The 25,395-nt window shown below is 61.8% G+C and overlaps 3 protein-coding genes across 4 annotated transcripts; 1 reads left to right on the top strand and 2 right to left on the bottom strand.

Annotated features, from left to right (window-relative positions):
- Positions 1–765: 765 nt before the first annotated feature.
- LOC121673210 (P2Y purinoceptor 4-like) lies at positions 766–6,138 on the bottom strand. Of its 2 annotated transcripts, none has more exons than XM_042046320.1 (2): positions 5,989–6,138; positions 766–3,549 (listed from the first exon to the last, which is right to left on the bottom strand). In XM_042046320.1, exon 2 carries the CDS (start codon positions 2,414–2,416, stop codon positions 1,292–1,294), a length of 1,125 nt encoding a protein of 374 aa, XP_041902254.1. In that variant the 5' UTR covers positions 2,417–3,549; positions 5,989–6,138; the 3' UTR covers positions 766–1,291. The 2 variants fall into 2 exon arrangements, with proteins under 2 accessions (XP_041902254.1, XP_041902253.1); XM_042046319.1 differs by having other exon boundaries at positions 766–2,432.
- Positions 6,139–6,988: 850 nt separating this feature from the next.
- LOC121673209 (phosphatidylinositol 3,4,5-trisphosphate 5-phosphatase 2-like) lies at positions 6,989–16,008 on the bottom strand. The gene is given in 27 exon segments (XM_042046318.1): positions 6,989–7,722; positions 7,799–7,880; positions 7,996–8,151; positions 8,354–8,441; positions 8,610–8,698; positions 8,782–8,898; positions 8,981–9,070; positions 9,171–9,252; positions 9,478–9,566; positions 9,818–9,917; positions 9,997–10,135; positions 10,305–10,401; positions 10,510–10,627; positions 10,886–11,082; positions 11,479–11,581; positions 11,776–11,882; positions 12,068–12,182; positions 12,271–12,312; positions 12,314–12,379; positions 12,516–12,602; positions 12,724–12,811; positions 12,958–13,098; positions 13,175–13,292; positions 13,371–13,503; positions 14,070–14,133; positions 15,099–15,519; positions 15,672–16,008. Coding segments are annotated over 26 exon segments (3,201 nt in total). The 5' UTR covers positions 15,236–15,519; positions 15,672–16,008; the 3' UTR covers positions 6,989–7,166.
- Positions 16,009–19,234: 3,226 nt separating this feature from the next.
- LOC121673211 (arrestin-C-like) lies at positions 19,235–25,391 on the top strand (the record flags this gene model as incomplete). Its single annotated transcript, XM_042046321.1, has 15 exons — positions 19,235–19,410; positions 20,650–20,699; positions 21,133–21,163; positions 21,493–21,553; positions 21,903–21,947; positions 22,233–22,432; positions 22,533–22,592; positions 22,839–22,906; positions 23,201–23,336; positions 23,413–23,497; positions 23,604–23,676; positions 24,180–24,317; positions 24,754–24,837; positions 25,101–25,124; positions 25,202–25,391. Coding segments are annotated over exons 2-15 (1,212 nt in total), but the record flags the coding sequence as incomplete, so codon positions are not given.
- Positions 25,392–25,395: the final 4 nt, after the last annotated feature.

The raw sequence follows: 25,395 nt of genomic DNA, 5'->3' as shown, positions 1-25,395 counted from the left end.
CCAGAGGTTGGGATTGGCAGCGCTGTGGTCGTACACCTGCACTGTTCATGTGGGTGCCCTTGTCACTCAGCATGTCCCCTCCTTAGCAGTCCCATCTCCAGCTGGGGCAGTGTTTGGCAGGGCCCTTGCACCGCTCAGGTGCAGCCAAGCAGCTCCCAGGTGCACCTGGGCCACGTTGGATATAATGGGAGGTGAGGGGCAGCTCTTACTGGTTGAACTGGGCTCAGGAGGGAGGTCTCCTGCTCTCTCTGCTCAGCGGTGAGTGAGGGGCTCTCTGGGTGGGACAGGGTTGTGGGGCTGGGATGTGCCATCCCTGGGGCCCTCTCCTTGCTCTGGACAGCTCTTGTGGGATGTGGCTGTGTGTGACTGGTGCAGTGGCTGGGGTGTGACACCCCAGTGACACTCTGGGTGCCCCTTTCTTAGGCACAGGCTGGCAGGACTCGCAGGGTGTGATGGGGACAGCCCCTCCTGGGGCTCCCCATGTGGGGACAGCTCTGTCCCTGTCCCATCCCTGCCAGGCTGTCGTGGGAGAGTCAACAGCACTGATACCAATCTCAGAGCGCTGCTCTGCGCAGGCACTTGGTCAAACAAAAGGCCTGGGTAAACATTTGAGGAGCAAACACCCATAAAGGGAAATTCCCAAGAACCTTCCTGTAACCACAGGAGCTCCGGCTCATCCCTCTGGGCCTGCCCCAGTGGATTTTCTCTGGGGTGAGGGTGAGTGTCTTGTCCCTTCCTTGTGCTGAAGGGAGAACCAGGCCTGAGTGTAGAGAGGGGAAGGGCCTTTATTTGGGGTGGTGGGCAGCAAGTGCTCCAGGCCGTGTCCCTCCCCCTCTGCCAAGGCCAGCAGTGTGACAGGGACATCTCTGACAACCTGCCCAGCATGGGCTCTGTCCCCAGGTTCAGTCTGGTCCCTTCGTGTCACCACTGAGTCATCTGGAAGAGCTGTGTCTGCACAGCGAGGCACCAGTGTCCCTTCTCTTTAGTGACTTGTCAGCCCCTTGTGTCCCCAGGAGTGTCCTGGAATGGAACACCAGCCTGCTGCCCCAAAAGAGCTTCCTCAGTGTTCTTCCCATTCCCATGAGTGCCCAGTGGCTCTCCTGCCCTGCCCAGCACCAGCACCCTCCTCCCACAGGATCCCGGGGCAGGGCTGGGACCAGCCCATGACCTCCAGCCCTCAGCCCTGAGGGGCTGGGCAGGGGCAGCTCAGGTCTGGGGACCTGGGGGTGCCCACACAGGGCCCTGGGGGGCTGCAACTCCTGGAGCCCAGGGCTGAGGTTACGGGATCCCCTCAGCACCCGCCTCCGCTGCGTGCGGTCCCAGTCCCTCGGGTGCCACTGGAGATGTGGCTGCCATCCATGACGTTGTCTGTGAAGGGTGACACCAAGGCCACGTCCAGGGTGGGCACGGGCCGGAGGCGCTGGGCAGCCCCGCGGCGCAGCCACCCCCGGTACTTGTCCCCGGCCATGAAGTACAGAATGGGGTCGAGGCAGCTGTTGATGCTGGCCAGGGGCCGCGTGACCTTGTAGGTGAAGTTGATGATGTTGAGGGTCCGGCAGTCGGCCTGGAAGTAGCGGGAGGTGTAGTAGAGGGTGCGGGTGATGTGGAAGGGGACGAAGCAGATGGCGAAGACGACGAGCACCACGATGATCATCTTGATGGAGCGCCTCTTATAGGAGGGCATCCGGAGGCTGGGGCTGGAGAAGTTAGACTTGCAGAGCCGCTTGGCCATCAGGCAGTAGCACAGGACGATGATCAGGAAGGGCACCCCAAAGAGCAGGGCCATGACAGAGGAGCTGTAGTGCACATAGTGGTCGAACTCCTCGGGCTTGGTGGTGTCGTGGCACAGGGTGATGTTGCCCTTGGAGCTGGTGGTGACAAAGATGAGGTTGGGGATGAGGCAAATGGTGACCACAAGCCAGGCGGCCACACAGATGATGCGGGCCTGCTTGGTCTTCACCCACTTGAGGGAGCGGATGGGGTGGCAGATGCCCACGTAGCGGTGCACGCTGATGCAGGTGAGGAAGAGGATGCTGCTGTAGAGGTTGGCATAGAAGAGGAACCGCACGATCTTACAAAGCCCCGTCCCAAAGGGCCAATTGTTGCGGTCGGCATAATAATAGACCAGGGTGGGCAGGGACAGGACATAGAGCGTGTCCGAGAGGGCCAGGTTGACCATGTAGGTGGTGGTGGCATTCCAGGGCCTCATCCTGGAGATGAACATCCACAGGGCCCAGGAGTTGAGGGGCAGCCCCACCACGAAGACGAAGCTGTAGGAGACAGGCAGCAGGATGAACTTGAACTCCTCGTTGAAGACACACTTTGTCTCAGGCTCTGCCGTGGTGTTCCCTCCCAGCCAGGGAGCCGGCGTCGGTGTCCACAGCGCAACTGGGAACGTCCTCACTGGAGCAGCCATGTTCTGCCAGCCAGACCTAGGGAGCAGTTCATAAAAGCACACTAGTCACTGATCCTGACCATTGTCAGGCACAAAGCATGGAAGGGAGCCAAAGCTGCCAGATTTTCTCCCCCTCCAGGAGCTCCGGCCACTTTGATGGTTCTCTGGTTTTTCTCAACTCGCGTGTTCGGGCCTCGCGGGGAGCCGGGGGGGCTCTCGGCAAAGCCTCCCCTCCGCAGCCCCTGCACTGACACCCATTAATCACCCGTTAATCACCTCTTTGAGCCGGCGCAGGGGCGGCTGAGCCACGCGGAGCCGGGAGCGGGCCGGGGACGCAGCTCCGCCCCGGGGACAGAGCACCACGCCGGCCCCGCCGGGCACAGCCCCACGGCTGCCGAACAATGAGACCTTGACGAGCACCAGCAGCCCCCGGCCGGGGCCAGCGCAGCCTCTTGGAAGCTGCCGCAGCCTAATTGGCACCATCCTGACAATGCCGCTGCTCCCGAAGGGCTCCTTGGGAGAAGAAAGGCGGGAGGAGAAGAAAGGCTTGTCCGGGGGAATGCTGTGACCCAGAGAAGTCCTGCAGCGGCTGTTAAAGGAGCCTTTGGGAGAGAGTGTCCCTGGACAGCGAGGAGCCGCCGGGTGCTGTCCGTAGGGAAGGGATGAACTGAGCCCTGTGGAGAGGAGCTGCTGGAGCCATGTCCCAGCTCATGGCAGAGCAAGTTCACAAGGCCGGCAGGACATTCCCTCCTGCAAGCATTAGGATCAAAGGCTGGGATCTGGGAACTCCTGGGAAGTCGGCATGAGGACAAGCTGTCAAAGTTCAGAACTCTCGAGGGAAAAGGGAGGTTCTGCCACCACCATGGTGTCCAGCAAAGGACTGGTGAGGGCTGCCTGTGCCTTGACCACACCCTCCACCATTCCTGGTGAAACAATTCCTCCATCCATCCGAGGATGGATGCTTGCATGAGTAACCGGAGAGCAGGAGCTGCTGTGCTGCTGGTGGAGATGACGGTGTAGCCAAAACCATATTTGATGGAGAGAATGCTGCAGCATCTTCTAGCTCCCTTTGTTCAGAGCTCACCCAGGAGGTGACAGGCACCAGGACAGAGGAGGACTCGGGGCTCAGGGATGCACGTTGGCTGGAGCTGGTGCTACAAGGTGGAAGGACATGTCCTCTCAGGCTCCTTCATCCCTTGGCTCCCTCATCATCCCCCTCCCCTTTCCCTTTGCCGTGAGGATGAGCAGGCTTCTCCCAGCAGGAATATCCCACAGGGTGTATCTGTGGGATCATCCCTGCCACGCCCTGCCTGCAGAGACACCCGGGGTTGACAGAGGTGCTCATAAATGACTCAGCGGGCAGATGGGACAGCGGGCCCGGGCCCCTCCAGCGGCGCTCCCGGGGCTCTGTTTGAGTTGCGGGCTGAGCTCCGGGCCCACATCCAACACCCTGTGGCTGCCGGCCCGCCACAGCTCCCACCGTTATCACAGGGATGAGTTCAGAGAGCAACAGGCAGGTCCTGATCAAATATTAACAGTGGGGAACAACTTGGTTTGTTTTCCCAGAGGCAGGAGGGAAAACAAGCGGTAGGAAAACCTGAGATTGCAAGCGAGGTGCCAGTGGTGGTCCTGGCCCAGCAGCCACATGTCCCCAAGCTGCTGAGGACATGAGGGACCAGGAGATTCAATTTCCTCTTCCAACCTCTGAGTGCAAGGGAGCACAAAGCCCTGAGCCTGACCAGAGTGGAGCTGCTGCAGGTTCAGTGTCCAAAATCAGTATCCCTGACACAGGTCACCAAACAATTAAGATATGGAGAAGACAGTAAATAAAAATTAACTATCGAGTGGGAGAAATGCATAGGGAAAAATCCTGAGCAGCTATGGAGTGCTGGACTGCTCAGAGGAGAGCACAGGCACCCAGCTTCTGGCAGCTGATACAGCCTGAGCGCAGTCAGCAGTGGGATTTAACCATTCCCAAGCACATTCCTTTGAGGATAACCCCCGAAAAAACAGAAATGCAGAAGAAGATGACATTTGGCAAGTTATATCTCAACAGGTTTCTTGCTTCCTCATCTTAGTCACAACCAAAATCAGTGATTGAAATTACTGATTCACATCAGTCCAGCCTGAGGACACATCACCACCAGCCCCATTCCTATTCCTTGCAGACATTCCAAGCAAAACTATCCTTGGCCGTGGGTTTTTGAGGAGGGATCGAGGTGTGAGCCAAGAGTTGGAGCAGGAGATGGAAGGCATTGCAGGAGAAGGACGTGGAGCTGGAGAGATGGAATGTCCTGCAGGAAGAGGACTTGGAGCAGGGAGATGGAAGGTGCTGCAGGAAGAGGTGGTGCTCCTGTTCTGCCCATTTTGTGGATCCACAAGGAATGCTGGGGAATCCCTTGCCCATGACAGACACATCCCCCCATGGTGCCTATGGACTGGCCCCTGGTGTTCCCCAGGAAGCAGCCAGGGGTCCTGGAAAACACAGCAGTAGCCATGGGCCAGTGGGAAGGGGCAGGGGCCAGCCATGGGGCACACGTTGAGGGCACGTGATGCCCTTGCCACAGGAATGGCAGCTTTTCCCCAGCTCCTGGTCCTGCAGATGTGCCCAGCCAGAACGGTCCTTTGGCCCCACTGGCAGCACCAGTCCTGGTGACATCCAAGGGTTCCCCCAGCCCTGGGGATTCATGAAGATGTTGGAAAGGCTCCAATAAAATGAAGGAGTGGAACAACACCAGAGCAGACTCTGCCCCAGAGCCAAAGCCCTGCTGGTGGGACAGGATGGGAATCGTGGCGTTGGGGATCATAGAGCAGCAGGCAGGAGCTCGGAGAGGGGAGTTGAGAGCAGATTTTGGAGCAGCTGCCAAGGGATGGGTGAGCCTGGGACTGGCTGCTGCTGGAGCATGGGAAAAACAGGGCTTTTCTCCTCGACTAAGCCCTTGGAAATTGCAAAACAAGGGGAAATTATGCAAAACGTCCTGCAAAAGGACCCTTGTCCCTAATCACCACGTGGTTGATGCAGCCAAAGCCCCGGCACAAGGGGATGTGACCTAATTCCAATCCTTCCCTTCGCCTGGAAGAGCAGCCAAGGCACGCTCTGTCGGGACACCTCCCCGGGGACACCAGTAGGGTCGGGCATTTCCCTCGCTGTCCACCCCATCCCCTGCCCCGAGGTGACCCTGGGCACGGTGGGGGTGAGGGGTCCCTTCCACCCTTGCTGGGCTGTCCCTGTCCCCCTGGGAAGGGGCAGGAGCCCACGGTGTCAGGCTGAGCCACGGCAGCACCAGGGCAGCTTCAGCCCATGAGGAAACAGAGATTTGGGGGATGGAGAGGAGGATGAAGGAGAGGAGGGGGCCACACCGGGGAGGATGAAGGCCCTCGGTGACAGAGGAAGGAGGCGGCGTGTTAGAGAGGAGGCTGTACAGAGGGATTTGAGGGTGGCGGAGGGCTGGTGAGAACTGGCTGACCCCACCCTCCACCCATCCAGCCCTGCAGATCCCACCTCTGTCCCTCGTCCCCGGAGCCCAGCTGGGACTGCGTGACCATGGCAGGGCTGTCCCGGCTGTCACCAAACAGGGGCTGTCCCGGCTCACCTGCAGACCTGGGCGGCTCTCAGGAGTGGGGCCCCCACGGGGACAGCCTGTTCCCCACGCGGGACAGGGCCATGCCGGGGGCTGCGGGCGGCCCTGGCCGTGCCCTGCCGTGCCGAGTGTGCCCGCTTCCCGCGGCCGGGAGCAAAGTGCCCAGGGAAGGCAGGGCTGGAGGCGGGCGGAGGCGGAGGCAGGAGCTGCCGCAGGGTTCAGCCCCACTGCGCTCCCATCCCTCTGTTGCCCTCGCAGGCTTTGGGCCACCTGCAGCCCCTGGACATGGGGCATGGTGGCCTCTCCCGTGGGGTCACAGCCCTTTCCCCAGGAGGATCACGGCCCCTCAACCACGAGGGCATAGCCCCTCATCCTCGGGCACCGTGTCCCCCCGCCCGTGGCTACCACATTCCTCTCCACCCACGGGGCCGTGGTCACTCAACCACGAGGTCCATAGTCCCTCACCCATGGGTTGTGTCCCTCAGCCCATGGGGACTACGGCCCCTCACTCATGGGTCCCTCAGCCACGAGGGTCATAGCCCCCCATCCCTGGGTCCCGTGGCCCCTCGGCCGCCCCAGGGCAGCCCCCCTGCCCCGCTGAGTCCCGCAGCCCGCGGCGCTGTCCCGCTGGCCCCCAGCCCTGCGGGGCAATCCTGAGGACAAGGTGGCCACTGCCACCTTGAGGCCAGCCCGGGCATCGTGTTCCCAGAGTCGGGGCCACCTCGGGTGTCGCACAGCCGGGACACTGCCGGGTCGGGGTGTCCCCATGTTTTTGGGGAGCACCCCGCTCCCTGTGCCGAGCAGAGCGGAGGGGACAAGGGCGGTGACAACCGAGAGCTTTGCGACGGGCAAGGGCAACCTCGAGGCGTCGGTGTGCAGGGTTCCCATGGAACAGGAGGAGGTGGGGAGCAATTCCTTGGACCATCCAGGACACCGGGAGCCGGTGTTCCCTCACCTTCCTCGGCACTTTCCCTCCTTGCCCTTGCGCAGAACCAGGTGTGCAAACACGCACCCAAGTCCGCGACGCTTTATTCTGGACAGTGATAGCAAAGGGAATCCTGTAAGGAACCAGCGCAGCAGCCTCGGGAATTGTGCTGAAGGGAAAGTCCTCCGGGAACACCGTCTAAGCAGGGCTGAGCAGGAGGGAGCAGCTGCCGAGGGCACGAGGGTGCTCAGGGCTGGCACAGCTGTCACTGCATCCTGGCAGGCTGCAGGTCGGCGGGAGGAGGAGCCTGAGCCTCCAGCTCCAAAGCACCCAGCCCTCCCCGCTTCCCCAGGGGCTTCGGCGCTTCCCGGCAGGGCCGCGGCGGCGGCTCCAGGGCGGGGTGGGTCTGGCGCAGTGGGACCTCGTGTCTGTCCCCCCTGCAGTGCGGTGACACCTGGTCCAGCTGGCTCAGGTGAGTGGCCACATACAGCGAGCAGTCGCCCAGCCCCGCCGTGTCCCTCGTCAGGACGGCCGACTTGGGTCTCTTGTGGTGGCCCACTCTGGGGGGGCTGAGTGGGTGCCCACGGGATGGGCTCGGTGGCCCACAGCGGGGCCGGCCACCACACGGTTCCTCCTCTGGGGGCAACGGGACCCGCGGTCCAGTGGGGCTCCAGCTCTGCTGGCCCCCGGCCGAGCCCTCCGCCTGCTTCTTGGGGGCTGCTCCGGGGGCCGGGAGCCACGCGTTGGGGACCCCCTCGAAGATGAAGTAGGCGGGGTTGGTGTAGCCGGTGGCCGGCTCCGGGAGGCTGCGGGGGCGGCTCCTGCGAAGCACGGGGAGGAAAAGGGCTCAGCATCCCCCCTCTGGGGCTCCGGCAGGGCTGAGCCCACCTGGGGTACCTGAGGCGCTGCGGGCGTGGCTTGGGGCACACCGGGGCCTCTGCCGCCGGCTCAGCATCATCCTCCTCAAAGCTGATCCACTCTGCAAAGACAGGGCGGTCTGGCCTCACCCCACGGCCGGGGGCCAGAGGACAACGTGGCCCAGGGTGTCCCCGAGCCCAGGGCACCGGGAGGGGGCTGCTTGCGGCCGCCGTTACCGTAGAGCCTCTCGCGGGTGCCGCAGCGGCCCCGGGGGACCCGGACCCGCATCCAGCCGCGCACGGAGCCCGTCTCCTCGCCCCGGTGGAACAGGAAGGTCTCGAACTGCTGGGCCGTGGTGCCGATCGCTGACCTCACGGCGAGGCAGCACTCGCCTGCGGGCACAGCGTCAGCGCCCGGGGCTCGGGGGGCACGGGAGCCCCCCGTGTGCAGCAGCACCCGGAGCGGGGTGGGTGCCACGGTCCCTCCTGCCAAGCTCCAGCTGCCAACTTCACACTCAGCCGGCTGTAACCTGGGGGGCTGTGCTTGACACCACCGTGCCACCATGGTGGCCCCAGTGTCACCATCCCCACGTACCGTAGGACTCGCAGCTCTCCACGCCCTTGATGCTGAGGAGCAGGTGCTGGTCCCCCAGGTACTCCAGGTCGGGCAGGATGGGGTTCAGCTGTGCACAGAGAGGGGGTGCTCTGGGGAGGCTGCTGCAGGGTAGGGGGCACAGGGTGGCTCTGCCCTGGGGTGTGGTGACAGCTCCAGCCCCCCTTGGGGCTCAGGGTACAGAGCCAGTGAGAGGGATGGGGAAGAGGAGGGATAAGGATGCTCCAGGGCTGCGCACCACAGGCAGATGCTTGGAGGACCAGCCCAGCTTGAGGAATCCGGGGATGTCACAGTTCTGGAAGGTGTTCTCCCCACTCCGCTGCATCTCTGTGGGAGACAGAGGAGGACACAGCTCCAGCCAGGCCAGCTCACCCTCCCAGCCACCCCCTGCACCTCAGGCACCCCCTCACCCTCCAGGCAGTAGGAGTGGAACTCGATGTAGCACTTGCTGCGGCTCGTGGTTTTCAGGATCACCTCGATGCTCTCCCACTCGATGCAGGCCAGCGCCTCGGGGCTGGAGCCGGGAGCTGCAGGCAGGTCCTGGCAGGTCAGAGCGTGCCGGGGCTCACCCCAAACTTGGCCCAGGGGGTGATAGACCCCAGCCCTTACCCTCCTTGGGCACAAACTGCGACGTCACTCCCACCTCAAAGGTGGCAAAGACAGGTGAGTGGTCACTGGTCACGATGTCATCGGTGCAGCCTGGATGGTGGGAGGGGCAGCTGGGAGACAGTCCCCAAGCCCCGGGGCCCTGGGTAGCACTAGCTATCCCTGGCTGCTCTGTCCCCGGGGTCTCACTCACCGTAGGAGTTGCAGACCACGTGGGTCTCCGGGTGTGACTTCCACAGGATACGGTCACACCACGAGGGGACATTGATCCGCACCTGGAAATGGGGAAAGCAGCTGGTTCAGTGGCCTCTCGGGTCTGGCTCCCCCAGCCCAGCATCCCAGCACCCCAAAAAGTGAGTTCCCTCCTGTCCAGACCTTGTTTTGGGAGGGAACAGGCTGATGGAGATGTGGGGACTGAGCATCACCAGACAGCCCCCTCAGCACCCTGCTGTCCCTGTCCCCAGAGATGTCCTGCTTGGTGGGAAGCCTTTGGAACTCACCCCTGTGGGCTTGGACTTCTGCCACACATAGGTGTCCCGGGTGCCCCGCTCGTACCGGTATGTGGGAGGGAAGGAGATGTCACCCTCACCTGTAATCATGACACGCAGGTGGCACGGGGACCATGGTCCCTGCCTGTCCCCACGGGGTATCATGGTCCCCACAGGAGGCTCACACCAATGGCTGGCACCCCTGGCCTGGTGCACACCAAAGTCTCCCAGGCTCTGGGCACCTCGTGCAGGGCTGTGCCAGGAGAGGCAACCCCCGAGAGCTGGGGAGGGCTGTGGGGACCTGGTGCCGTTGTCCCAGTGGGAGGAGCAGTGCCCTTGTCCCCACACTCACTGAACCGCAGGAACACCTTGTTCTTCTCCCGCTCCAGGTTAAGCTGGTCGACAGCCAGGAGGGCTTGGAAATCCTTCTTGACTATGTGGGTGAGGATGTCCTGTGCCAGGGGAAGGGATGGTGACCCCCGGGGCTCCTCTCCCCCCGCTGGCCCCGTCCTGGCGCCTCTGGGGTCCCACCTGCACGTCCATGTCCAGGCGGTAGTTGAGGTCCCCGAACCAGAAGAGGTGGGTGAAACGCAGGGTGAGGTCGAAGCCCCCCAGACGTTTGTCCCCCAGGGCCAGGGAGTGCAAGATGTCACTGTAGTTCTGGTTACGCCTGCAGGAGGGACGGCAGCACCGTGTGAGCCACCCCGGGGACACCTCACCCTCATTCTGCCCCTGCCAGCTGGGGACAGGGACAGCCCCACAGCTCCTCAAGGCACCTCCAGCACCCTGAGACACCCACCTGCCCCGGGGCAGCCCCATCCTCCCCGTCCCTGCATCACCTGTGGGTCTTCTCGCTGCCAGAGGCCAGGTGGCAGTTGACGAAGCCGAAGGAGGTCCCGTTGAAAAGGAAGGAGACGCCTACAGCTCCCTTGTTCCCTGCAGGGATGCGCCACCACTGAGCTCTGGGGGGGCCCAGAGGTCCTGTCCTGGCCCTCAGGCTGTCCCCTCCCTCGGGGTCCTCTCCCTGCCCCATCCCATCCCTACCCAGTGTGTTGGCGATCCCGGTTTTCACGCTGGAGGTGTGGACGTGGCTGATGCGCCGCAGGTGCTCTGGCTTCACCAGCACCACGATCTTGATGCTCCACAGGCACTGCAGGGCCACCTGTGGTGGTGGGGCAGGGGGTGAGCCTGCCGGGCCCCCATCCTGCCCCACGGCCACGGGGGATGGGGCTGGACATGCAGGTAGGTCAGCAACCCATCCCTGACTCCTGGGGATGGCACTCATGGAGTCCGTGGGGCACAGATTTGGGGTGATTTGGGGTGGGGGAGGACCTGAGGGCTGGGGTAGGAGCCATGGGGCAGTGGCTGCTGGTGCCCAGCCCCCCGGGCCTGCCGGGGCCCAGGCTGTGCCCGCCGTTACCACTCGGTAGTCGATGGCCATGAGGGTCTTGAGGGAGGCGCAGAGGAACTCGACCCACTCGCGGTCGCCCAAGGAGTTCTCCTGGGTGCCGATGACATAGATGTCGTGGGGGATGCAGGCCGTGGTCTCGTCCTGTGTGCGCCCCAAACCTCTCGAGGTCAGCCAGGAGGCCAGGGAGCGGGGTGGGGGTGTGCTGCCTGCGGGCAGGGACACGGGTCACACAGAGGGGACGTGCCAAGCTCCCGAGCTCCTCTCCGGCACAGGCCCTGCCTGTCTCCAGGAGCTGCCAGGGGTGGGAAGCATCATGCCGGCCCCATGGATCAGCCGTGTGCATCCCAGACTGCTGCTGGGATTTACAGCCCAAAACTCTCGTGATAGCCCAGCTCCTCTGTATCCCCAGCACCCTCCAAGTGAGCGGATCACAACAGGACAGACAAAGCCCAAAGCAGCCAGGTTGGCATCTTCCCCAGCCTCCTCCTCCCACTGACCAGCTCAGACCTGAGGTTTCCTGGGACACCTCCCAAAACTCATCCAGGCTCACAAGGAGCCACAGCAGCCTCCCAGGACAAGGCCACCTTCTCCTGGCTCCTTACCCATGTTCCATGTCCCGACATACACTGAGATGAGCTCAGGCTCATCCAGGTTGGAATGCTGGATCTTCATCAGCTGCAGCAGCTGGCAAAAGGCCTCTCGCTTCTGTGGGGTGGTGAGGGTGTCTTAGGGAGACGGGAGGCACAGCACCCCAGGATCAGGTGGACATCACCCCCAGGCATAGGAACCGGCTTGCAGGGGTGGTCTCAGCCCTGAGACCACTGATTTGCTGTGTCCCATATTCCCAAGGGCCTCATATTCCCCCAGGACACGCCGTGGGCATGGCCAGTGCCACTCACCCGCGCGCTGGGGAAGATGAAATCCCTGCTCACGCTCTTCTGGTTGTCACGGGCACACATCAGCCTCACCTTGCTCTGCACACTCTGGTACTTGATCAGCTGCAGGACTGAAGGGGGTCAGGGGGTCAGGGGGGCGATGGTGGCCCTCACCTCCCACCACGGGGCAGTGTGAGATGGGGGTTTGGGGTGTGAGGGGGCATGTGGCCCATCCCTGTGGCATCAGGCCTGTGCAGGGAACCCTACAGCCCCAAAAATCCTGCTGGCAGCCAGCAGGGATGCAGCAGCCCCTTACTTTTATCCTGTGGGATCACCTCCTCCGGGGAGCCGCTGCCCCGCTTGGTGACGGTCACTGTCCCCAACTCCACGTCCACCGTCAGGGCCGCACGCTGGGACTTCCCCACCTTCACCTGCACACAGGGGCACGGCTCCGGAGTTGTGCCCACACCTGCCCTGCCCAGCAGTGACTTTGGGGTCCCACCATGCTGCCAGCCTCACCTCGAAGTTCTGCACGGCCAGGGGCCTGGCAGCTGGCGGGGGGGGCCACGGCCACGCTGGGCAGTGCCAGGTTGTGCCTTGTCACCGTCTCCTGCAGCGACTTCAGCACCTGCCGGAGAGACGGGCACTGTGCTGGGGGCACTGGGCCAGCGGGGAGCCCTGGGCTGTGCTGCTGCCAGAGCTTGGTTTGACAGAGGGGTTAATTTAGGGGAGGGGTAGCTGTGCCTCCGACTTGGGTCAGGCACCTTCTTCTCCAGCGAAGAGAGGAGTTGGTTGACAGTGGATATCTTGTTGAGGAGCAGTTCCAAGTCTGGATCGCTGCTCAGGAAACCCTGCGGGGGAGGATGGATATTTTTGGAGCAGCACAGCGGCGCTGGACCTGTGGATTCCTTGCTGTGGGTCTGGGCTGCACCACAAGATGTGGAGGTCCCTGGGGTCTGTAGGGGCACTCACCTGCTCCCTGGCCGGGCTGCGAGGGGACACAGGGGGGTCGAACACCCTGGCCAGGGTCTCCAGACCTGCCAGCGTGAAGTCGATCTCACTGCAGAGGAGGAGAGAGCGGGCGAGAGGCGGTGTGGGCGTTTCCGTGCCTTGACGCGACACTCAGCCACCGAAAGGGGACGGGGACAAGGTGGGTGGCCCCGGGGAGTGTCCCCGCTCCAACCCCACTGTCCCCAGACCACTGACCTTTGCAGTGCCCGGCAGGCAGTGGCGAGTGCGGTGCTGAGGTGCCGCAGCTGCGGGTGCCCGTGGCACAGAGCCTCCAGGTCCAGCTGCACGTGGTGGGTCAGGTACTCGGCCATGAAGCCCATGAAGTCACTGGCCGGGCTGGCAGAGAGGTGGACATAAAGATCGCCCCTGGACATGCCCATCCCACCGCCCAGAGCGGGCAGGGGTGCGTTACCTGCTGTGGACCTGCTCCTGCAGCCTCTGGTGCAGCTGCTGCGGGATGTGGGTCCGGCTGGAGGGGGGAGCGCCGGGACACGGCACCGTGTGCCCCCAGCCTCGGGCATCCTCCCCGTCTGTGGGCAGAGTCACCAGCTCAGCGGCATCCTCCCCTCTCCCAGCCTGGCACAGCCCCCGGGCCCTCCCCGGCTCACCCGAGTCCTCGTCCGGCCTCGCCCGGTGCACGGGGTGCAGCAGCGGGGTTACCAGCCCGTTGTTGGGGTGCTGGTAGGTACCGATCAGGTCGGGGAGGGTGCGGAAACACTTGGCTTGGATGCCCTGGATGGTCTGGGAAGGCAGAGCAGGGGAAGCACCGTCACATCCCCTCCTCTGCCAGGGCAGCCCCAGCCTGCCGTGTGCAGGGGGTCTGTCCCCCAAAATGTGCCCGTGGTGAGCTGGAAGTGCCAGCTGGACACCGGACCCGTGGGGTGAGGAGCATGGGGGCATCGGCCTCCTTCAGCAGACAGGCATTCTCCCTGTGGACACCCAGGATGCTCTTTTAGGGGACAGAAAGGGCAGCTGCAGAGGGCTGGGGACCAGGAGAAACCCTGAGGGGACTTCGAGGAGGGGAAGCGAGGCCAGGACAGACCCCGTGGGGACAGGCAGTGATGAGGTCAGTGGCAGGAAGGGACAGTGTCAGGATGCTTTGTGCTGTCGGGAGGCAGCCTCCGACGGCCCCGAGCTGAAGGAGTGGCTGCGAAGCGCCCACATCCTGCAGCTCGTGCAGAAAACAAACCACAGGCTGCTGGCACCGCACCGGGGACGAGCACCCCGGGCCCTCCGCAGCTGCATCCTGCCCACGCCCAGCTCCGAGGCACCGCCCGGGGCCGGGGGTGCACCCCCCCTGCACCCACCTGCACGGAGAGCAGCCCCTCGTCATCGGGGAGGATGCGGTAGGTGTAGACGTGCCTCTGGAACCTGGAAAGAGCAGGTGAGGGGCCCCCGCCGGCTGCCCACGACACCGTGGCAGTGCTGGGGGCCCGGCCCTGAGGCAAACACCCCATCCCCTCTGCAGAGAGAGGAACTGAGCAAGCATTTCCAGAAATAAATCATCACCCTCAGCTCGGGGTCTGTGGGAGGATGTGCAGTGTCTCCCTGCTTCCAAACAGCGTGGGACAGCCGTGACTCCAGCAGCATTCACTGGGGTACCCACAGTGCCATGGCTCCGTGGCTTTTGGCCAGACAGAGCCCTTGCCATGCTGCCTGTGGGACCACTGCACATCCCTGCCTGTGCCACCACCCTGTGCCACCAACCTGGACTCTGGCTAGTGCCCCGCATGCCTGGTGCCCTTTGGCACCATGTATTTACAATTTGTCCCACAAAAAGGGCCAGGCCAGTGAAGGAAAGGAGGTGCATCCTGCCAAACCTGCCCACACAGATGTGTGACAAGCAGGCAGGAAGGGGGCAGAGCATGAGGGGTGCAGGCAGCAGGAAGGGTGCAGGCAGCAGGAAGGGTGCAGGCAGCAGTGTTCTCAGGGGCTGCACACCTGGTTCCAGGTGTAGGCATGGCAAGAGGCCCCCATACTGGGGATTGTAGCCCCAAAGCCCCAGCATGGGAGATGCTCACAGGCCAGCAGGCAGCTCCAAACAGCTCAATGTGCCCTGAATTTGGGGTGATCCATTCAGCAGCCACGGTGCTTGGCAGGGCTGCGGGCCCAACCTTCATTCTGCTCCCAAGGACACAGGGTTCTCTACTGGCCTGAGCTGGGGATCACTCAAAACCCCGGCGCCAGGGAGCTGCCACCCTGCTCACCCCACTGGCATCCCTGCAGGTGGCCCTTCCATGAGGTTGTGGCAGTGCCTGGCGCAGGGAGAGGCACAGACGAAGGCAGGCAAGGGACAAGAGACAGAAGCCACACGCAGAAGCAGGGCAGGGACTCACAGGAGGCACAGGGCGTATGCCCCCTTCACCGACTCGCTGTCCCGCACCAGGAAGGAGCCGTCCCGCCCGGCATTGGCCAGCAGCCCCTCGGCCACCACCTGGCTGATGTCGCGGTGGTACCATCCTGCTGCCGCCATCCTGCTGCGCCGTGTCCCCGCCCCAGCCCCACATCCAGCTCAGCAGGGGCTGCTGGCAGTCACGGGGGCTGCTGGGGCGGGTAAAGGAGGGGGTGGCGTGGGGACACCGGGCCCCCGGTACCCGAGAGCGGTGCTGGCTGCAGGTCTCGGCGGGTGACAGGGAGCCACCGAGGTGATGCTCATAGGGACGGGGAACCCTGCGGGCAGGCAGCGTGGCAGGAGCACCAGGGGGGCAGCTGGGGGAGGCTGGAGGTCTGGATGATCCTCATCACGGAGCCTCCAGCCTGCAGGGAACACGGGGGCAGATCAGCGAGCGGATCCTTCCTGGGGGGGGTCACAGGAAAGGTGGCCCTGGGCTACCATCCTGCCGTGGTGCACGGCGAGGACAGGCCACGCTGGTGGCACCCGGGGGTCCGACCTCACCCGACACACTCACCGTCCCTCACAGACGCCGTGCGGGGCTCCCGTGGCCCTTGTGGGGTGCTGTGGGCAGCGAGCTGAGCTTTTGGGGTTCAGCCGAGCGGGAGCGGAGCGCTGATGCTGCTGGGCTTCCCCCGGTGCGTCACACCGGTCCCCTGCCCGCCACGCTGCCCATCGGGGCGGCAGCTCGGGGTCACGCAGTGCCCACCGCGATGCCCTCGGTCCCCGTCCCGCGGGCCGGGCTCCCCCGCTCGGTGCTGCTCGCTCGGCACCGCGGCGGCCGCGCTCTTCCTCCTTCCGTGCGCCCAGCTCTCCCCAGCCCCGGGAGCGGCCTCCTCGCTCCTCCTCCAGCCCCGCTACCGGGGCAAGGCAGCGGCCCCGCGGGCTCGGCACGGCGGGGACAGCGGGGCCGCTCCCGGAGCGCGCTCCGCCTCCACCGGCTCCCGCTGCTCTCCCTCCTCGGGACCGAGGGATGAGCAGAACCCTGGGACAAGGGACTGCCAGTGGTGCAGGATGGCAGAAAGCCCCTGAAATGTGTTTGGGGCGGTGGGCATGGGTTGGGCGGCCCACTCCTGGGGACCTGCTGCCTGCGTTGGGGCCGAGCTCTGCCCTTGGCAGAGAGAGACAGAGCTGCTGCGGGCACCGGGCACCCACAGTGGCACTCATGTCACCCCACCTGTGTGTGCCCTGCCTGCAGGTGGGAGGGAATTGGGGGTCAGGGGCTTCCGGGTAGGGGTCGGGAAGCAGGGAGACTTTTCCCAGCAGGACAGGGTTCGGACAGCACCGCAGCTCCTGGGTGCAGCCGCAGAGCTTTTACTCCTCGTGGCCGGGCGGGAGCGGGGCCACACGCGTGCGGTGGCTCGAGCTGCCAGGGTGATTAGCAGCAATTAATTACAGATGAGCAGCAGCCACCGTCTTCTGTCCAAGTGCCTGGCAGCTCCAGGGGGATAGAGATTCTGGAGAATCAGAGTCCTGCTGGAGGAGGATGAGGATGGAGCCAAGCCACGCTCCTGGCTGTCCACCACCCTTGGCACCCCTGCACATCCCTGCAGCCCTGGGCCAATGCAAAGGGACGGTGCCCCCCCCTCCTGCCCCAGCCCACCAGCACAGATGTGCCAAAACCCCCTGCGAGGCTTCCTCCTGCGTTCCCAGCCTCGAGAGGAACCTGTGGCCAGGCCTGTGAGAAGTTGGGCCACCTGCTTGGTTTTGGGCTGGTGGTTCTGGTCACACAGCAGCAGGTGCAACTCTGCCCAGCACCTGCCATGAGGATACACAGAGGTGGCAGCTTTGTGTGGGGCTGGAGACCCCCATCCTGCTGGAGCCCCAGTCCCACCAGTGCTGCTCGCTCCCGTTGCTTAACAGCACGGCAGTAATTCCTGGCAGGTGCGGAGTAGCCTGTCTCCCGATTAATGCCATCCACGCCGCTTAATCCGGATCAGGGGAGGAAGCCCTGGAGCTCTGAGGGGCTTTGGGAAATCAGCAGAGCCTGCTGTGAGTGTTTATGTAAGGTGGCTGCGGTGTGCAGTGCCGGAGGCGGAGCTGGGACCGTGCCAGAGGCACCTGGGAGCTGTGCCAGCACCTGGGCACAGGTGAGGTTGGGAGGACAACGTGGGTTCACTGGGGCCAGACTGCTGAGGGGCTCTGGCTGCACCAAGGCTCCCTCCAGAGCCTGTGGATGCAGGAAGCCCCATGGCCCTTCCCTGGGAAGGCAGGACGCTCCAGGGCACTGTCCCTTGGGACAGAAGGATGAAGCCAGGCCCCCCCCCACCCTACACCAGCCCCACATCCACTGGTGTCCTGCCCCTCTGGAAGTGGCTCCTTGAGCTGTGCTTCACAGTACGTGCACCTGGAGGGGTGGTGGGATAAGGAGATGAGAGGAACCTCTGGCCATTCATTTACACAGGAAAAAGGAAGAAGGCCTCTTTCATTTCCCTATTATTTTGCACCCCTCTTCCTTCCGCAGTGCTTGGTTTGGAGCACGGCATGAACGTGGGAAGGGATGTGGGCTCTGACCATCTCCCCACTGTTTTGGGGAGGGGAATTATCTGGTCCTCATCTTGGGCAGGGCTGAATCCACCCAGTTTGGATTAGGCTGAGCTGAAGGGGCCCGTGACAAGCCCTGCTCTCCATCCTCACCTCACTGTGCAGACCCTGCAGAGCTGGGGAGCGGCCCCATCACAGGGCCCTCATTGAGAGCGTAAGGAAGAGCCACAAACAAAACCCAGGATTAGATGCCCTGGGCACAGTGCTGGGGGCCCTGGCCAGGCTGAGGGTGTCCAGGTGGGGCTGCCTCCTCCTCTTCCTCTTTCACCCGCCAGTGTGAAGGTCACAGTTCACGTGTCCCCCTGACTGTGGCAGAAATAGTGCCCGTTAATCTGGAACCTAAGCAGCTCTCCTGTGTGCAATTAAAGAGATCACAGGTCCTGGCCCCGGGGAACGTGTGCTGGCAGCTAAAGCCCTGGCAGTGGGGCTGCTGGGGCTGACATGCCAGGGTGTCTCCCAGTGGCTCCCAGTGGCCATGGGGGAACAGGTGAGCTGTGTTTGGGGGCAGTTGGTACCCAGGTGATGGAGGTTGTTGAGCTGATGCAGGGTCCTGGGAGGAGGCACAGCTCCTAGCAGGGATATCCTGATCCTGGTGCTCCGCTCTGGGGGCTGAGCCAGAACCAAGCGCAGCCCCAAAGGAAGGGCTTGAGGGATGGTGGGGGTGAGGAGGATGAGTGGGGCCTTGCTGGAGCAGTTTGTAGCTGCCCTGGGCTGTCCTTGTGCCCCATCCCTAGAGCCAGTCCCACGACCGTTCCCATGGGAGGGGTATCCCACACAATGGCTGTGGCTGGGATGGGGTTGCAGTGGGAATTCTTCTTGCCTGGCAGCCATAAGGTAGAGCCACTCTGGGCTTTCCACAGTCTTCTCTCTGCAGCAGCAAACCTGGAGTTAATGATGCGCTAATCGGGTCAGGCCAGGCCAGCCTGGGAGTTATGAAATGATGCTGGGCTGGGCAGGCTGTGCTGGGGACAGTGGCAGCTCTGTGTCCCACCCCCAGGGGTGGCTGGTCATTCCCTCATGGTTCAGGGAGGGTGAATCCTGCCTTCACCCCATCATCTTGCACAACAGTGTCTTGTGGGGAGGGTGTCTTGTGTGCCCTGGGCCACAGCAGGTCACCTCTAGGTGACTGACCACATGGGGATGTTGGCCATGCAGGAAGCTGCTTGTGCCTCCATCCATCTGTTATCCAGCCAGGAAGGTGTGTGAGGGAGGGAGAACTCCAGGCCGGTCCCTCCTTCTCTGCCATTTCCATCCAACCCCATGCCCAGGCCCGGCCCATCTCCCCTTGCCACGGGAGCAGCTGCAGAGAGCCCCTGTGGGAATCCACACCCCTTCTCACCAGGAGCAGAGCTTCCACCTCAATTACCATCACCTTGCTCCTAAGCCCGCTTTGCCAATCCCCCTAAGCTGCTTTCCCAGGGCTCCAACAAGAGATGTATTTATAGCCCACTCTTACTCATGAAGCGTCTCCCCAGTTAATCAACTAATAGGATTCTTCCCGCAAGTCCCTCTCCCACGGAGCCCTCACACACAGACACACCCGCCCTGCGCCCCTGGCCAGGGCTGAGTGGGCGAGATCAGATGCCAGGGGAGGGACGGCCCGGGGGGATATAAGAAGCTGCAGGACTGGGAGCAGCCCGTAGTGACTGGGTGGCACTGGGACGTGCTGGGAGAGGAAGAGGAGAACATCTGTCTGTCCATCCACCTGCCAGGTGAGTGCTGCCTGGGCCCTGCCAGTGCTTCGGGGTTCTGAGGGTTTGGAAAACACTCAGGGCAGGGACACTGCTGCTGGATTGTGGTTGGAAGGAGGGTGGTTTATGGTTGAAAAACGTGGACAAAAAGGATTCCAGTGTTGCCAAAGGACATGGCACAAGGGTTGGATAGTGGTATGGGACAGCTGAGCCCAGCCAGGGAGGGTCCGAGTCCCCTCTTTGGGGCTTGGGAGATGCAGAGCAGGAGCTCTTCTCCCCTCCACCTTTCATTGCCTCATCCCCAGTTCCCAGAGTCTGGAAGGGGCCAAGCTCTGCTCCCACTCCCTTTGCACCATCTCACCCTGCGAGGATTCCCAAACTTCACATCCTACAGCACCCAAGGGCCTCAAAGATCCTGAGCTTGGGACTACTCCCTTGTCTTCCCGTGGGGAAGAGACTCATCCCCTCACCCCCATGGCCATTTCTTCTCTCTCACCAGCTTTCCTGTGGCTGTGTACAGAGGAAAATCTGTCCACGTGCCCCTGGGGCTTAAAATCCTGCCTGGGCTTAAGCTGTGCTCATGTCAGAGCTGTCTATCCCTAAGAGGTTGAGCTCATCCCATCCAATATCCTGAGAATCAGCTGGTGATCAGTGGGATCTTTACAGGTTCCGTCTGGACACAGGCTCGAGCCAGTAGAGCTTGGGCGGGGCTGGGCGGCTCCGGCCCCACTCCCAGCATAAAGGGATGGGGATGGAGGGACTGTGTGCCCCAAGACTCCTCTTTCCATGGGGCAGCTGAGCTTCCCTTGACCTTTCTCCCTGTGTTTTCCTCACTTTCCTCTGGATGACAGGACAGAACAAGCCCATTCCTACCACTGAGCCATGACTGACAATTTCCAGCATACTGGAAAAGTTCTTATAACTGAGACTCTGTAAGGCCTTTTTTTCATTTCCTTGCCTTTCCTAGTTTTGAACCTGCTCCATTGGGAATCACCGCTGTGCTCCCTCTTTTCTGGAGCAACACTCTCCCTTTTTCTCTCACACTCCATCACCTTTTTGACTTGGAACAAGGAGCTGGCTCAGCTCCTGTGTGCCACTCCAAAGCCAAACCTGGAGCTCCCGAGCTGTGCAAAGGTGGCAGCACCGTAGCCCAAGGGCTCTGCAGTTTGTTGGGACATGCAGGATGTTGGATGGTGGCCATGGCTGGGGCTGCCTCTTCCCCAGGACCTCATCCAGCACTTTCCCTGTTTCTCCCCACAGATTTCCACCTGGAGATTCCTGTGCTGACTTAAAATGGCAGACGGAGCAAAGTAAGTATCTTTATTGATTTATTTATCTGGAATTGGGATGGAGCAGGGCACTGCAGGGCAGGAGCAGAGGGAGGAAGTGAGACCCAAGCTCCCCCCAGCTGCTATTCCCAGGGGCTGGAATATGAGCTCCCATGGAGCTGTCATGGAGCCAACAAAGCCCCTTCTCTGTTGTGTTGGTCTTTCTCACTTGTCCTTAAGACACAAAATCCACCCACTCCTACATGGTCACCCTGAGCTCAGGAGCACATCCTGGGGTAGCTACACAAGGTGGGTTTGGCTCTGAATTTGCAGGACATGGATTTCCCCAGGGACAGAACACCCTGGCATAGCTCTTGGGGATGCAGCACATTTGCAGGGCAGTCCGTCATCCCCCTGTGCACCATCCAGCCTTGTCCAAGGCATTCCCAAACATCCGTCTCTGTTTTCTCCACAGGGTTTTCAAGAAGACCAGCCCCAACAGCAAGGTGAGTCTGTGTGCCCTGTCCCCTCGTGTGGCCAGCCCAAGGTTTAGGCTGTGCTGGGATCCCTCCAGGCTGGATCTACCCACAGGATCCAGGCTGGGTCTGCCTTGCCTTTGAAACCTGATTGATTCTCAGACCTGCCACGATGTCGCTGCAGGACTGGCTTCCCAAAACAGACATTAAAAAATACTCTGATGGGACCCCGTAAAGGTGATTCTGGTCCAACCTGGTAACAAACCCCATGACACAACTCAGGGCTTGGAAATTTGGGCCAATTCAATGACAAACACGATCTTGTTTCCTCCCTCCCTTTCCCCATGTGCTGCCTCCAGCTTTCCCTCTACCTGGGGAAGAGAGACTTTGTGGATCATGTGGATTCAGTGGACTCTGTAGGTGAGTGGGGCTGTGCCCAGCACTGAGGTAGAAGTACAGGCAGGAGAGGCTGGGGAGACCAGTCCCAGTGCTGGGGGCTGCTGGTAGAGCAGGAGGAGCAGGAGCAAATGCCATGTTTTCCTGCAAGTATCCTTAGGAAGAGTAGTGGGGAACGGGACAAAGCCCCTTTGCAAAACAACCCAGCCACGCTGCTGGTGGAGATGCTGGAGGAGGCATCACCATCCCCCTTGGTAGCAGGTCCTCTCAGTCACCTTCAACGTGGATTATTTGGGTTAAAAAAGCTGTGTTTTAGCAAAGATCTTCCCAGGCAGCTGAGCTCACCGGTCCTTCTCCTTTTGCTTGTTTGCAGATGGTGTCTGCCTGATCGACCCGGAGTACCTAAAGGACAGGAAAGGTATTGATACAGAAATACAGCGTGGGGGAAGGGGATGGAACCGGTTCAAAGGTCAGCAGCAACCTGGGACTGTGCTCAGGTTAAAGCTGCTCCAGGTCACCTACAGCTCGTTGTCCCTCGGGCCCATGGCAACAAAGGACGCAAGGGATCCTGTTCATATTTAGTGTCTGAGGTCCTGGGAAGTCTCATTTCTGCTGAAGAGTTTTTGAAATAGTTTTTCTTCCCTCTTTATTTACCCCCTGTGCCTTCCCTCCATCCCATCCTTGCCCCTCCTCCCTGGCTCAGTGTATGTGACGCTGACCTGCGCCTTCCGCTACGGCCGCGATGACCTCGATGTGATCGGCCTGACCTTCAGGAAGGACATCTACGTGCTGACCACCCAGCTGTACCCGCCCGTGCCGGACCAGGCCCCCAAGACCCTCACTCCTCTGCAGGAGAAGCTGATGAAGAAGCTCGGGGAGAACGCCTACCCCTTCACTTTTGAGGTAGGGGCTGGTCAGCCCCTCCCGGCCACATGGCTCCGCAGTGTCACTGGGGTTCAGCTCTGGACACGCCCTTTATTCCCTTTTTTCTCTCTCTGCCCAGATTGCCACCAACCTGCCCTGCTCCATCACCCTCCAGCCCGGGCCAGATGATGTGGGAAAGGTGAACTGCTGCCCCCAGCCTGTGTCCCCTGGACTGTCTTCCCTGGCAGGGGATTGAGTTGTGGGGTGCTAAAAATGAGAATTGATTCTCGTGGCCCATGGGGTGAGGGGTGGGAAGGGAGGATGGCCGGAGTCAGCGCCAGGATCTCTGGGAATGCAGTGGAGGAAGGAAGGAAGGAAGGAAAGGAACCTAAAGCTCAGGCAGCTCTGAGCCCCTCCTGCTCAGTGACCATACATGTTCCCCCAGGCCTGTGGCGTGGACTTCGAGGTCAAAGGATTTTGTGCTGAAAATCTGGAGGAGAAAATTCACAAAAGGTATTTTCAGGGGATCCCTTTCCTGCTCCATGGCCCTAAAACCAAACCACAGGATCTTTTTGGGGTGACCAGACAGGGGTCGGGCCGAGGACCTTCTGTCAGCCTGTACTGTGCTTGGATGGGGAAGTCTGCCTGAAACTGGGGCAGTGGTCCCCGTGTCATGTCCTAGGAGCCAGCTGAAACCTGCACCCTTTGGCTGGAGACCCCATGATGTCCCCGAAGAGTCCCTGTGCCCCCTTGAAGGCTTTGCTGACGCTGTGGGGGACACTGGGGGTGCCACCTTTGTCCCCACAGGAACTCTGTGCGCCTCATCATCCGCAAGGTCCAGTTCGCCCCAACGAAGACGGGGCCGGCCCCGAGAGCCGAGACCACCCGGCAGTTCATGATGTCAGACAAGCCTCTGCACCTCGAAGCTTCCCTGGACAGGGAGGTCAGTAGGGACACTGTCCCCCCAAGGTCAGGGACCAGGATTTCTGGTCACATCACTGAGCCTCTTCCCATTGCAGATCTACTACCACGGAGAACCCATCAATGTGACCGTCAACATCAACAACACCACCAACAAGGTTGTGAAAAAAATTAAGATTGCAGGTGAGAGGGGGAAGAAGGGGCATGTCCCAGCACCCATCACTGTCAGAGATGGGGACTGTGAGCCCCTGCCACGTCCCCAACATGGCTCCCCCTTGTCTGTCCCCAGTGGATCAGATCACAGACGTGGTCCTGTATTCCCTGGATAAATACATGAAGACTGTGTGCATCGAGGAGATAAAGTAAGGGACAAGGGGCTGGAGGTGATGTGGCATCTCTGAGAGGGAGGAAGAGAAACAAGGAGGAGGAGGATGGGCGAGTGATGGGGAGAGGGGATGTGACACAGTTCCACACCAAGCAGCAAAAATCTCTGGGTTAGAAGTGCAGGTGCAGAGGAAGCAGAGGAGAGGGAAGGCTGTGGACGACGTCCCCCCAGCACAAGCTGGTGGTGGCTGGGAAGGTCCCTGGGGAAGGTGCACAGCTGCTCCCAGGCTTCTTCATCTCCTCACTTTGCATTTTTGAGGCCAGACAAAGCCTCTGCCCCGCTGAGAATGAGGAGGGAGGGAGCAAAGGCGGCGGGGAGAAAAAAGAAGTGGTTGTAGAGGGGAAAGAGAGGAGGGAACGAAAGGAGGAAATGGCCCAGCAGCTGTGGGAGGGCAGGGCTGGCCCTGCACAGGTGCCTGCCGTGATGCTGAGCCCCCCGAGGCTGGGGCTGGCTCTGAGCTCTCCTCTCCCACCCTTCCAGTGAGACTGTGGCCGCCAATTCCACCTTCACCAAAACGTACTCGTTGACCCCCCTGCTCTCGTCCAACCGCCAGAAGCGAGGCCTCGCTCTCGATGGCAAACTCAAGCACGAGGACACCAACCTGGCCTCCACCACCATGTAAGGGCTGTGTGGGCTCCCCCTGCCCCCCACCACCACCTTCCCCTCACTTCCCCCTGTTCAGGATGCTCTGTGCTCCCACCAAGAGCCCCTGAGCCCAGCCCATCCAGCTGGAAAATGTAGGCATTTTGTGACACTGTCACAGACTCACCTCTCCATCCCATAGCAGAGATGTAGCTTCCCAGCTCCAGCGTTGTTCAAAGCTCCTGGATCCCTCTGCAGAGCTGGGCCTCATCTTGGAAGGGGCCTCCAGAAGCTGCTCTGTGGCTTCACCCAAGTGCCCTCTCCTCTCTTCTCCTGTTTTCCTCTCCTGCTAATCCCCAGTGCATCCCATGTAGGGCAGGACACAGATAAATCCTGGGAACTGCCAGGGGGGAGTGGATGGGGTCTGCAGGCAGCACTGCCCCCTCACTGTTCCCCTTTGCCTTTTTCACAGCCTGAGACCTGGCATGGACAAGGAGGTGCTGGGCATCCTGGTGTCCTACAAAGTGAAGGTCAACCTGGTGGTGTCCCGAGGAGGGTGAGGCTCTGTGGGCATGGGAATCAGGGATCATCATCTTGGGCTGTGCTGGGGGGGATTTTGTACCCTGGGGAAATGAGAGAGGACTCACACCATGGGCCCCCTCATCCCTGCCCTGCTACCCTGCGGGCACTGGGCTGCTCTCTGACCCCCACCCCACCACCCCTATTATCAACCATCTTCCACCTCATTATAAAGCACAGTCTAACACCTCCCCTCCTCTGCCTTGGCTCATTTCTGTCCCTTCTCTCCTGCTGCCACAGCATTCTGGGGGATCTCACTGCCAGGTAAGGGGGGCTGCCTGTGGGGCTGAGCACGGGGCTGTGCTGGGCAGGATCCTTGAGTGAGCTGCTTTTCCTTCCAGTGATGTTGGGGTGGAGATGCCCGTCATCCTCATGCACCCGAAGCCTGAAGACAGTGAGTTGCGTGTGGGATGCTGCCGAAAATCAGTGGGGAAGAGGCACTTCTGGTTCAGGGGGAAGCTGCCAAGGGCCCTGCTCTGCCCTCTCTGGGATGGGCACAGCTCCAGCTGTCCTGGAGCGGGGTGGGAGCAGTTTT

Source organism: Corvus kubaryi, unplaced genomic scaffold (assembly GCF_017639235.1).
Source record: "Corvus kubaryi isolate FWS band 111438036 unplaced genomic scaffold, C.kubaryi_AGA036_p1.0 65281, whole genome shotgun sequence".
NCBI classification, from domain to species: Eukaryota; Metazoa; Chordata; class Aves; order Passeriformes; family Corvidae; genus Corvus; species Corvus kubaryi.
The sequence above is the reverse complement of the archived record's forward strand: the minus strand, read 5'-3'. Positions and strand labels throughout refer to the sequence as shown.

What these genes read in the sequence shown, in the direction of transcription:
- LOC121673210 (XM_042046320.1), bottom strand. Translation starts at nt 2,416, where the DNA reads ATGGCTGCTCCAGTGAGGACGTTCCCAGTTGCGCTGTGGACACCGACG.